The following is a 12,244-nucleotide window of genomic DNA, read 5'->3' as shown; positions in this document are numbered from 1 at the left end:
TCAGGCGAGAGTTTGTCTGCAGAACAAATATTTGCTGGAGTCCAGTCAATGTTTAACAAACAAGGCTTTTTAAAGTGAGTGTGTGTGTGTGTGTGTGTAACTATATAACTATACACACACACGCACACACACTATTACAGACTGGGAAGTGTTTATATGAATGACACCACTGAAGTTAAGTAAAACTTAAGTTAGGTAAAACAAAATTAAGTAAAAACTGAAATTAGGTAAAAATGAAAAAGGCTATTTTCTGACTAGTTGCTTCCATGGAATTCAGCCTTTTTTAAGAGGCAGATAACTGAATACTAATTATGGTTTTCTGGTTATTACTAGTTCCCCCCCACTAAAATTACAATGGGAAAAAGGCGTACATTACAGAAGGACCACAGTCGAAGCGTGAGTAGGGAAATATGTCCCTTTCATTTTACCCTTGGTAAATGAAATAAACTTTCATTACAAGCAATTTTCAATTCTACTTCCACATTCTTCCAAGTGTATTCTAAGACTCAGTCTCTTGACTTGCTAGTGATGGAATTCACTGGATTTAAACTCAGATCTCCACAGACTAAGAAGTGTTATCTGTCTCAAATTCGTAGTAGAGATGAACCATCACTAAAGTAGCACTTGTCTTAATAGCAATATGATCAATTATAAGAGTATGACTCCTTGTGTGTTAAACTTCATTTCTGAAGTTTTAGATTTACAGAATATTTGCAAAACAGATGGCATCAAGTGCCAATTTTATCTAATTATCTAAAAGAATTAGATAAGCACAGTTTTGCTGTTGTGTTTTTTTTTTCTCATGGTCAGAATACCATGTGGACTTTGAGGAACAAGACCAGAAAGAGAGAGATGGGTGTCTTTTTCACCCTACTATATCAGAGTGCACAGGATCATCATGATTTTCATTACCCAGAATGGGCAATGCCTATTACTTTCCAGCACAATTAATGTATTCCTTCTCTGTGCTGTTTATTTTTGCCAACTCAACATAAGCTAGAGCAACTGAGAAGAAACCTGGTTTGAGAAAATACCTCCAAGGTATTGGTCTGTGGACTTGACTGTGGAGCATTCTCTTGATTAATGATTGATGTGGAGGGTTCAATCCAATGTGGGCAATGCCACTCCTGGGCAGGTTAGTCCTCGGTTGTTTAAGAAAGAAAGCAAGCTGAGTAAACCAAGAGGAAGCCAGTAAGCAGCATTCCTCCATGGTTGGAGTTCCTGCCTCGGCCTTGCTGATAGACTATAACCTGGAAGCCAAATAAACCCTTTCCTCTCCAAGCTGCATTTGGCCATAGTGTTTTATCACAGCAACAGAAACTAGGACATCCTCCCGTCCTTCACTACACCTTGAAATCACGTCATAAAACCCATGATGAAATCGGTGCCATGGTTACAGAGAGGGATTAAAGTCCACCTGGAGAAAAATGACTTTCGTTAATGTTTGGTTGTTTTGTTTTTGTTTTTAATTTTTCCCTATAATGCTGGAGATCACACACAGGGCCTTGTACATACTGGACAAACACTCTGCCTCTAAACTACATTTCCAACCCACTCCCCCAAAAATAGTGTTTTAAACTAAGTAATAGTGACAAATGTGTTTGAGCTAGGATCTCATGTAGCTTAGACTGTCCATAAAGTTACTAGGTAGCCCCTAGTGCTAGGGTTACAGGTATGTGCCACTATGCCCAACATATGCCTTGCCGGGGACTAATCTCAGGGCTTCGTGCTGCTATGTAAGCACTCACAATGAAGTGCCATCCCAAACTCTAGTAACACGTCTTTTTCAATATCAGAAAAAGATGCGGCATTTGGTCATGGTCCCAAGCGCTCACTTAAGTCTTTCAGCCAGGGATTTCAATTAAGATCTTCACAGGAGTTTATAATAAAGACGCCAAGAGAAGAGGCAAATATTACATGTCAAAAAATCAATTTCAGTTTTAGGGATGAACATTTTCCTAAAAATACTTGACCAAAACACTGAAATCGTGAAAGAATTTCAACAAGAAGAGATGTGAGTGAGGTGAGGGTAACAAGGCGAGAAAAGAGCAAGAACAAAACGAGAGGGACAAAAGGCCGGTTTTAAAAGCCCAGTTTCAGACCAAAAAAAAAAAAATTATTAAAAGGCAGGAACATTCGAGTACATAAACTTGCATTTATCCCATGCTAGCTTTCGAACAAAACGGAAATGTTCATTTCATCAGTATCTTCAGAAAGACACGTCTTAGCATAAATATATGGTTCTATAACAAACTGTCCTCCCAAAACGTATATTGAAGGCTTAATCCCTAGACTCTAGAGATTGCTGTATTAATAATGAGGTTTTTAAAGGACTTTATCAAACCTGGCAGGTGCAGATAGGCACAAAGGAAAAACCCACGGGAAGACTCAGACTACCATCTACAGGCCAGAGAAAGAAGACTCAGAAACGGCCAGCGTCCAATTCTTTAGGAGACACCCTATTCATCTATCTACACGACAGTCAAATGAAGTGTGTCCGGGCAAAGGTCTCGGCCGTGGTTAGGTATTTAAGCCTTGATATTTAGTTCTTCCGGATCATTAACGATGTGTGGAGTAAAATGAGAGACTCGATGAACGCGGCGAGCTTTATAAACATCTCTTGGTCCTTCCAATGCAAACGTGTCGCCTCTAAATTTGTACACTCGGACACCAGCCCAGAATTGCTCTAAATAACTCCACCTCTCCAAGCATGCAGTGACCTCCTGAAGCTTCTGCTGATCTCCCTTACAGCTTTGCAACATTCCCCATGACAGCGACTGCCGCCTCCAGCGGTCCAGCACTAAAGGTTCCCCCGGGACCCTCTATTCTGTCTCAAACGGGGATAAAGGGGGTGACAAAGCTGGGGTGCCTTAATGGGCATTTGCCAAGAATGATCTCTTCCTAGCCATGGCCTAAGTAACTCGACTGAGTCGGTGCGCTGCGTCGCGCGAAAATCCTTAAGTGATCAGACCGAAAAGGCAAGCGGAGGGGGCGCCTGAGCCAGCGGAAACAGGAACCCGGCGAGTGCAAGGGCGCCGCGGACACCTCCCGGGAGCGGACAAAGAGGCGGTGCCACCGGAAGTGACGTGCCGGGACGCCGCAGCGCCGAAAAGGTGGACTTGGTGTCCACGTACTCAGAAAAGAACGCCCCGGGACAAACAAATGTCTGTCTTGCGGTCGCATCAGCAAGGAGACTTCAGACAACGCGAGAATTTTGACTTGGGATTTGTTCTCCTCCTCCTTCCGCCCCACTCCATTACCGCCCCCCAATTCGTGTGGACGCATGCGCCGAACCTGACTCGCCTAAGCCAATCAAAGTGAGTAACGCGAGAGAGGTTCGGAAAGAGCACGTAGGCCACGCCCTTGTCGCTCAGGCTCTCGGGAAAACGTCACCGGGATTATAAAAGCGCGCGCGCCGCACGTTGCAGCCTCTTTCGCTGCGGTCAGCGTGCTTTAACTTCGTGCGTATCTAGTGTCCGTGCCGAGGTGACTGTTGGGCCCTCATTTGTGAGCGGCTAAGATGCGGGCGGCACGAGGCCGTTGCGGTGCAGGCCGCCGGCCGTCAGCAGCACAGGAGCCTGGTGAGGGCTAGCACGCGCCACAGCCATGTGAAGCCGACCCCGTGTTGAGCGGAGACACCCGAGGACCTCCACTGTCACGGATGGTGAGTGACACCTTCGGGAGTGAACCCGGGTTCTGGGTTGTGAAAGTCCATGTGTCTTTGGGACCTGCCGGCTGTGGCAGCCTCCCTTCCTAGGCATGGAAGAGCATGTACTTGTTATTGGCAAAGCTGTCACCATTTAATTGGGATCAGATTCTGACTTGAGCAAGTAACATTCTGTCAAAGTTGTTAACGAATCTGCGAGGTGCCAGGAAAGTGGACATACTTCTCTAAGCTATTGAAATGTTTCTAGGTAACACCGGAATTCATTGCTGTTTGGTGATGGAAAACGTGCAGGTAAGTTTCATGTTTTGAATGTTTTCGGGGTTCCTAGTAGTGAGAAGGCTTTCATGGGTTAGGCGAGGTTTGCACGTGCGCTGGCATTCTGTAATTTTGATAGCCAGTTTTATAGGAAGTTGCTGAACTGGTAGGGTCTCAGGACCGAGGGGAATGCACAGATATTCTGTAATACTGGCTTTCTTTTCTTGCAGGTATTGTTAAAGGGAAGTAGTAGTGGCTGAGATATTCGGGAATCTTACAGGGATCTTCACATTTAAATCTTGGTAATGGGCATTTGTGAATGTTAATAATATAGCACTGTATTCGGTGGCGGGCCTTTATTTCATGTGAATTTTTTCATAGACAAATAAAATTGGTTAGTAATAAGATCGTGTTGTGTTTATTTCTGGAGACTGTATGAGTAAGAGTTCTTACACAGGTGACATTTGCAGAGGAAATGTCTGGGATAACCAGGATACCTGAGAGGAGAGGGTGGTCTCATTACTGTATATTATGCAGAGGTGCACTGAAGACTTGTGTGTTGGGTTTGTGCAAACTACAAGTTAGGCGCTTGTCACATTTTCAGAGTAGTTTCACAGGCAACCAACGGACAGTTGCCTTTATAGAGAAATGTATGTGCACTGCACGCTGCTCCCCAAGCCTTTCTGTCAGCACGTACCATGTGAGGATGGGGTTTTAGGAAAACAGTGTATTTGAGCTTCGCGTCCCCAAAGTGAAGAATAATACGGCACCTTTTAGGGGACATGCTTTTGACTACTGGTGCCTAGTTATATGGTCATACCAAAGTTGGATGACAACCTTAAGGAATCTGGGATTTAAGAAGGCTCTGGCAATAATCTTGTTTGAGATTACAGTATACCTTACCTGGGGGAACTTGGGAACTCTAACTTGAAATACAGGTTCCCATTTGAAAAGGACCACTGGTTTCCCAACTTGAGTAAGTTGTATGACCGCTGTGTGGTCCATTTTATGTTGTATGCATGTTTTTTCCTATCAGATTGTGTCAGGTCCTGAGAAACCTGTAGGCTTATTGGCAAGTGCCGGTAGGTGGCACTCTTGTGCCGTGTCCAAAAGGCAGTGTAGCATGCTCTCGTTCTTTAGCTGCCTCCAGTGTTCTGGGGAAAAGATTTGGGTAGTAGCTTATAGAATGCTAGGAGTAAATCGGAAAAAGATCTACTCCAACTTGAAAGTTCGGCCCTTTCGTGCTAAGGAGATCAGGTATGAAAAGTCAAACTTGATGTGCCAGTCTTAGTGTAGGTAAGATGGTCAAATTTGGGCACCTGATCATACGCAGTTAAAAATCCATATTTATAAACTTAAAAAAATTACAATAGGCAAGGAAGGTAAAGCTCAGTATTACACTGAAGTAAGTACTTGTACCCCAAGACTGCTGGAGGAGGAATCTTGGGCTCCAGAAGTTGTCTTCCCTGGTTTGGTACCAAATATGGGGACAGAATATTTCCCATCAGTTTCTTTACTGAAGTCTTCCATAAAATTACAGTCTGGTTATGCTTTTTATCCACGGTACAAATGCAGGGACTCTGGTGTAAACACCTGGAGTATCCTTGACTCCACAGCCGTACCCCCAGGAAGTCACCCCATATACAACCCAGGTCTCATCAGGCCGTTCACACATGAGTGGTCCTCCGCTGTCTCCCTGGCAGCTGTCCACACGGTTGTTTTCCTGGAGGTTTCCAGCACAAAGCATTCTTCCAGTGAACAGACCCTTGTAACGCTCTTGACAAAACCTCTTGGGCAGTAAAGGTACAGCTGCTTGTTGTAGGGTTCTTGAGTAAGCACGCCCTGCTCAGACCAAAGATGAGTTAGATTTCAGCTAATGATCACATTTAAAATACTGCATCACTGGTGGGATTTCAAAATGGGGGCTACTCCTAAGTAACTATGGTGGGAACTGTTTAACATAGGTGGTATTGTATAAGGTTGCTCGGAAAGAAGTGCAGTTTTCCCTGTAAACAGTCTACTTCCTGAGGGGCTATTTGTGGAACGGCTTAAATGTGCAACCGGCATGTCCTCCACGTTCTCTTAGTTTACTAAATGGAGCTAACTGGACAGCCATCCTAGAAAATGTACTGTCCTGGTCATTCGAAGAACCCAAAGGAAAGCAAATAATCTCATGAAGGAATTAGGGTTATAAAAACAGCAGCCTTCTAAGAGTGCTTTGCTGCCAGGGAGTAGCAGGCAAGTCTGACTGGTCCCATAGTGGGAATTGATAAAGCATGTTTTCAACACCTACAAAAATAGGCTGGCTTGACACTTTTTCAAGAGTGATTATATACTTGATACTACATTTTTTCAGTTGAGCACCTAATGCTAGTGAGACCTTGGTCTATCTTAAGGCCTGTCGTGGAGTACATGGCCCTTGATGGGCACTAGTTTGTTGTCACCACCACAGCCAGACAGTTGAAGCAGCTACATACACCCAGAACCCATGTTGAATACAACCGCTGCTTAGAGGCTGGAGTAGAAATGAGAGGGTGAGAGAAGTTTTAAATGTTTTTCTTCAACTTTATTCTAAGAAGCTTTGCTGTTTTCTGGCCAAATTTTATTAGGAAATCTTTAAAATCAGCTTGATGAAGATTCCCTAACGAAAAGAACAACAAAAAAATTGAAGCCCTTGGGGGCTGGAGAGATGGCTCAGTGGTTAAGAGCATTGCCTGCTCTTCCAAAGGTCATGAGTTCAATTCCTGGCAACCACATGGTGGCTCACAACCATCTGTAACGAGGTCTGCTGCCCTCTTCTGGTCTGCAGACATACACACAGATAAAATATTGTATACATAATAAATATTAAAATCGAAGCCCTTTACTGGGTCAACTGTTTAAATCTTCTGGAAAGCTTTTGAAACTACATAGGATTCTAGATTGAATTCTTGGATTTGGCCTTTAAACCTCTCTGCTGTCCTCTCACTGGGTGGCTGAAAGTGGAAGAACACTTTCTACCCTGTTGGCAGTTGTGTTCTATCACCTGTGCTAACATTGGCATTTGCACCAACACTCTCAGGATGTGAACCTAGGCTGCGTGTGTACATTTTACACCTGGCAGACTTAAGGCATCAAACCTGAGTCCCTCTAAGGTCCTACCACTGCACACCCTACCATGTAGCCACCAGACAGGAAGCTGCCCAGTTGTCCTAGTGTGCCTCTGTTTTTTAATATTACCTGTGTCTCCCCATCCTGTTATGTGACAGTTAGAGGCTGTTTTCTGTGGCCTCTCTCTCCACAGAGGCAAACAGGCTGGCAGAACGTGGCTGCTTAGTCTGGCACATTGCTCCCCTGCTCCCTGTAGTCTAACCAGGGCGATGTCATAGTCACTGCTGTCTGGCCGGTAGTTCCTGTGAATCACAATCTGCTGAACCCCTATTTCCTCTTCAAACTCCTCGGGTACCAAAGTATGGTAATCCCCAACTCGAACTGCATAGCTCCTGGTGTGGTTCCCATACCTGAAAGGAAAGAGCAGAATGTGAGGCTTTTTTCAGATAAGGGAAACTGATGATTGACAGCTGGGATGTTAAAATAGAGCAAATAACTGTTATTCCAAGTCATGTCCTCTTCCCATTTCTCTCCCCCATAATAAGCTCATAAGGCATGACACTACTAGGAGTTATGGCCTTGTTGGAGGAGGCATGTCTTGTGGAGCCAGGCTGTGAGGTCTCATACATGCTCAAGTTATGCCCAGTATGTTAGTTCACTTCCTGTTGCCTTCATAAGAACCCTCAGCTACTTCTCCAGTACTATGTCTGCCTGCATACCGCCATGTCCCACCATGATGATAATGAACTGAACCTCACAACTGTAAGATAGCCCTAATTAAATGTTTTCTTTTTAAGAGTTGCCATGATCATGGTGTCTCTTCACAGCAATAGAAACCCTAACACATTAGGCAAGCATTTATTTTATTAGATTAGCATCTTTCCAGCTCAAACTCCAATTCTTCCTAAATGGACTATTATGCTTGAGATCTGAGGGGCGTGTATTTGTCTACTTGACTGTATTTGTCTATTACTACTTCCTAGTGGGCTTTATGAAGAACTTCAGGGAGGAAACCATACCCTGCTGTATTTCTGGATGTCAAGATGTGCGGCTCAAGGCTTCTCCAGAAAACATAAAGGAAAAATTTTTCATGTATCTTAGTCTTTCTAGCTTAGCTGAATTTGTGTTGTATTATTAAATGTATAAAAAAATCTTTCTAAAGCAAAACATTCTAAGTTTTGGCTGACTATCTTTGAATTGTTTGTTGAAATTCTTTCAACTGCCCACAAATGAAAATTGGATGAAACTCCCAAACAAGTTTGTGCAAGAGAGGATCTGAGACCAGGCAGCCCAGGAAATCTAATATTAATAATCCCAGCTTCTCTGATATTTTATCATTAAGATGAACAACAACAAATTCCTAGAATTGAAAAGTGAAGAATTAGGTTAGGTTTAGGGCCACAGGTAGAGAACATTTTTGTTTGTTATCTATGTAGAGTCATCTCTCAAAAATACCACAGTGTCTTAATATCAGTCTATGCGCATCGCTGCCGCTAAAATCTGGATTAAACTCAGAACGTCCTTCACTACAGTTGCCTGTACTAATGCTTGTCATTGCCCTGGAAGAAGTCATCTTCCTGAGACCTTGCACTGTCCCTGACAGATAGGCAATGCGAACGCAGGAAACGGCTTTGGCATGATTTGGTGTCCCAGCAAAGAGCATGTTCTTCAGAACTCCACCATCTAGGAGAGCACGAGAGATGCATTTGATTCGCTGGTGTTTAGACGTAACTCTCGCTGCCTCTAGTCTTTCTAATGGTGAGTGTTTACAGAGTCCACCTTTTGCACAGCAGTAATCTCTGCCAATTTGTAGTTGCTGTGGTATTTCCAGGCAAAAAGTCAAAGAGATAAAATCGGGAAAAATGACATTCTTGAGCAAATTAAATTGGAGTAGACTTACAGCAATAAGAAAGCCCTTGTTTCGCATGCATTAATTCTTCCAGAATTGCGTTTGTAGTCAATATGGGAAGTTAACAGGAATTAAAACGGCCAGAAACTTCTCTTAGTTGTATTTCTATGCCACTGTAGACACAAGGTCACTTCACAGTGCTTTGTGCAATGATTTACAATAAGAAATAGCAAAAGTGAGTAATTTGTACCACAAACGACTCAAAAGAAATTTATATATGTGTGTGTGTGTGTGTGTGTATACACCATTAATTTACTTCAGCTTCTACTTAAAATTGCTAGCAGCATACCCATATCCCAAAATATCATTATTTAACACTAGGAAAAATGTGGGAACCTTATCTCAAAAAACAAGGTGGAGGTGATTGAGAGAGGGCTCAGTGGTTAAGAACATCTGTTTTCCTTGCCGAGGTCCTGGGTTCGGTTTCTAGCACCCCATGGCAGTTCAAAACTGTCTATAACTCTAGTTCCAGTGAGCTGGGAAGAGCTCAGAATGGACTGATAAAATGTCTAGGACGAGAGGAAGCTCTTGTCAGGTAGGACTCCGTTCCATAAAAGCTAAGAATAAAAGAGATGTAGTGTGGCTTTCAAGAAGATGCAGAGAAAATACACAAACCACCAAGAGTGTAGAGACATTAAAAGCACTAAGGCTATATTTCTTCCTCCTTAGAACAACTGGAAACCAAATAATACACCTCAATTTTACTTCTGCAAGGATATGAATTTTCATCAAATACATTTTTATTGGTGTGTGCTGTTTGTTTGCTCACTTGTTTGTTTGAGATAACCTCAGTGTTCGTCCCATGCTAGCCTCAAACTCAATTATTCTCCTGCCTCAACCTCCAAAGTACAGGGATGTTTCTCCACACCTGCATCTTAGGTAAACACTTGAGGAATGCACCACCATTTCTGTTTCCTCTCCCCAAAGTTCCCTTCCCTCCTCCCTCGTTCTAGACTTGTTTTGACCAGAGAACATCAGTTTGTTTCCTGAGGCCTCTTTGCTGGTCTTCCTTGCATCACCTCCCTTATAATCACAGCTCTGCAGAGCATACAGAGAAATCATATTGCCCAGTTCTGCCACCCGCAGTGCCACTGAGCATGGGGTGAGCTACAGGAAATCATATTGCTTGGAATGAGGGGCACACACCTCTTGAAACAGTGCGCAGCTGTCAGGACCCAGCAGCTACTCAGAAGGGTGGCTCCACAAAGCAGCCGGCCATCTCTGTGAGACGACTTCAGTCGGAGGGAAGCCTGCCAAGGCCAAGCACCCCTAGAAGTCAAGCCACAGATTCAAGAGAGGAGAAAAGGAAAGAAAGCATCAGGTGAAACAATGACTTCTGTGCAGGTGGAGGGAAGGACTCAGCAGAGTGAAGCCATTAGGTCCTTCCTACATGGAGAGCGATGTCCATACAATTCAACAGACCATAGATATCAGCAACTCTGAAAAATTGCAGACAGGAATCTCTATACATTCCACTCATCTCCAACTCTTAGAAGCAAGCTATCTTCTTTATATTCCATTGGTCCACTGTAATCTCTCTACTTGCCCTACTTCAGATGCGTAGGTAACTCACGTAGCCTAAGGAAGTACTGGCTTCCCACATGGAATTAAAATTAAAAATGTTTTTTTAAAAATCACTCAACTAGAAAGCAAATATACATTCACACACACATGCAGGCACACACACACAAGCTACATTCCTTGGTTTGGCTGAGGACAAAGAGTCAGTTTAGTGAGTATGCTTTATTCCCTTGCTGTTCTCTCTCTCTCTCTCTCTCTCTCTCTCTCTCTCTCTCTCTCTCTCTCTGTAATGAAGCATAAGATAAAAATTGAAAATTGTATATCAAAAATCTCACTTTATATGAAAACTCGTGATCTTTTTTTTTAAATATTTATTATTTATTATGTACACAATATTCTGTCTGTGTGTATGCTTACAGGCCAGAAGAGGGCACCAGACCTCATTACAGATGGTTGTGAGCCACCATGTGGTTGCTGGGAATTGAACTCAGGACCTTTGGAAGAACAGGCAATGCTCTTAACCACTGAGCCATGTCTCCAGCCCCAACTCGTGATCTTTTTAATATTCAAATGCAATACTATGATGTGTAGATTTTTGTAAGATTTTGTCTCATAAATATGACACTTTACAATGTAAATGAGCATTAAGTAATGCTATTATTTGTATCTGTCTTTAAAAAAAAAAGAACCCAATTCTCCCCCATCAAATGGCTCTTCACAGTTACATACCTTTTTCTGCTACATTTTGTGTCTGAAACATATACCATGAGTCACAAACAGTAATGTAATATGTGTGTGTGGGTGTGGGTGTGGGTGTGTGTGTACCATGCTCATCAAAGGGCAGGAAAACTGGGCTGAAGAGATAACTCAGTGGTTAAGAGCCCCGGCCACTCTTCCAGGAGACCCAAGTTCAGTTCCTAGTACCCACATGGCAGCTCACAGCTGTCTGTAACTCCAGTTCTAAAGGATCTGGCACCACTGCAGGGATACACATTCAGGCAAAACACCAATACACACAAAAATAAGTAAATCTTTTTTTAAAGGCAGGAAAACTATAGGTTTACTGGTTGTTTTTACTTAATTTATAAGTAATTTATAACTCTTTACTTATTTATAAAATGATAAAACAAGCCCCATGCATAATAAAATAAAACCCTGGGTCTGGAACACTTGTAGCATACATACATATTAATAATCCTGTGCTATCAAAATCTGCTTGAAGAGTCTTTTACTACCTTAAAGAATTGTTCCCACCAATGATCCGTTTCTGTCGACGATGCAATAATCTCAATCCACACCCAGATGAGAGCTCTGAAAGAAGAAATGGGTTACTAATACCTGTCACCTGACACCATCCTCCTCTCTATTTAAATTTTCTCAAGGAGCCTATGGTCCATGACCCCAGAGAAGCTAAGTAACAAGGAGAAGCCTAGGAGAAACATACATAGATTCCCCCGGAAAGGGAAAATAGACAAGATCTCCTGAGAAAATGGAATGTGGGGGAGAAGGGAAGGCAGAAGGGGAGGAAGAGGGGAGAAGCGGAGGTGGGAGGAGAACTTGAGGGAATGGAATGGTCGAGATGGGGGAAGGACAGAAACAGGAACAAGGAAAGAGATATCTTGATTGAATGAGCCATTATGGGGCTAGCAAGAAACCTGGCACTGGAGACATTCCAAGGAATCCACAAGGATGATCCTACTTAAGACCCTAAGCAATAGAGGAGAGGGTGCCTGAACTGGCCTTGCCATGTAGTCAGATTGATGACTACCTTAATTGTCATCATAGAACCTTCATCCAGCAAC

At 43.1% G+C, this 12,244-nt stretch overlaps 1 protein-coding gene, 1 long non-coding RNA gene and 1 other non-coding gene across 4 annotated transcripts in view; 2 read left to right on the top strand and 1 right to left on the bottom strand.

The window, feature by feature from the left end:
* The first annotated feature begins 3,322 nt into the window (after nt 1-3,322).
* LOC130890141 (uncharacterized) lies at nt 3,323-4,559 on the top strand. The gene is made up of 3 exons (XR_009058691.1): nt 3,323-3,664; nt 3,915-3,958; nt 4,153-4,559. It is a non-coding gene; the product is annotated as an uncharacterized LOC130890141 (long non-coding RNA).
* On the top strand, nt 3,710-3,839 carry LOC130890254 (small nucleolar RNA SNORA24). The gene has a single exon (XR_009058700.1). It is a non-coding gene; the product is annotated as a small nucleolar RNA SNORA24 (small nucleolar RNA).
* Nucleotides 4,560-5,250: 691 nt separating the features above from the next.
* Nucleotides 5,251-12,244, bottom strand: part of Prss12 (serine protease 12) — a 47,948-nt gene continuing 40,954 nt past the window's right edge. Inside the window, exons 8-11 of one of the 2 annotated variants that reach the window (XM_057794135.1) lie at nt 11,678-11,753; nt 10,068-10,190; nt 7,142-7,422; nt 5,251-5,764 (exon numbers count right to left, since the gene is read on the bottom strand). In XM_057794135.1, the coding sequence (XP_057650118.1) occupies nt 5,457-5,764; nt 7,142-7,422; nt 10,068-10,190; nt 11,678-11,753 (788 nt within the window). In that variant the 3' untranslated portion in view covers nt 5,251-5,456. Of the gene's footprint in view, nt 5,765-6,552; nt 6,726-7,141; nt 7,423-10,067; nt 10,191-11,677; nt 11,754-12,244 lie in introns of those variants that run through there. The other variant, XM_057794136.1, reaches the window with a different exon arrangement.

Source organism: Chionomys nivalis, chromosome 18 (assembly GCF_950005125.1).
Source record: "Chionomys nivalis chromosome 18, mChiNiv1.1, whole genome shotgun sequence".
Taxonomy (NCBI): Eukaryota; Metazoa; Chordata; class Mammalia; order Rodentia; family Cricetidae; genus Chionomys; species Chionomys nivalis.
Note: the sequence above shows the minus strand (reverse complement) of the source record. Positions and strands in the feature narration are given on the sequence as shown.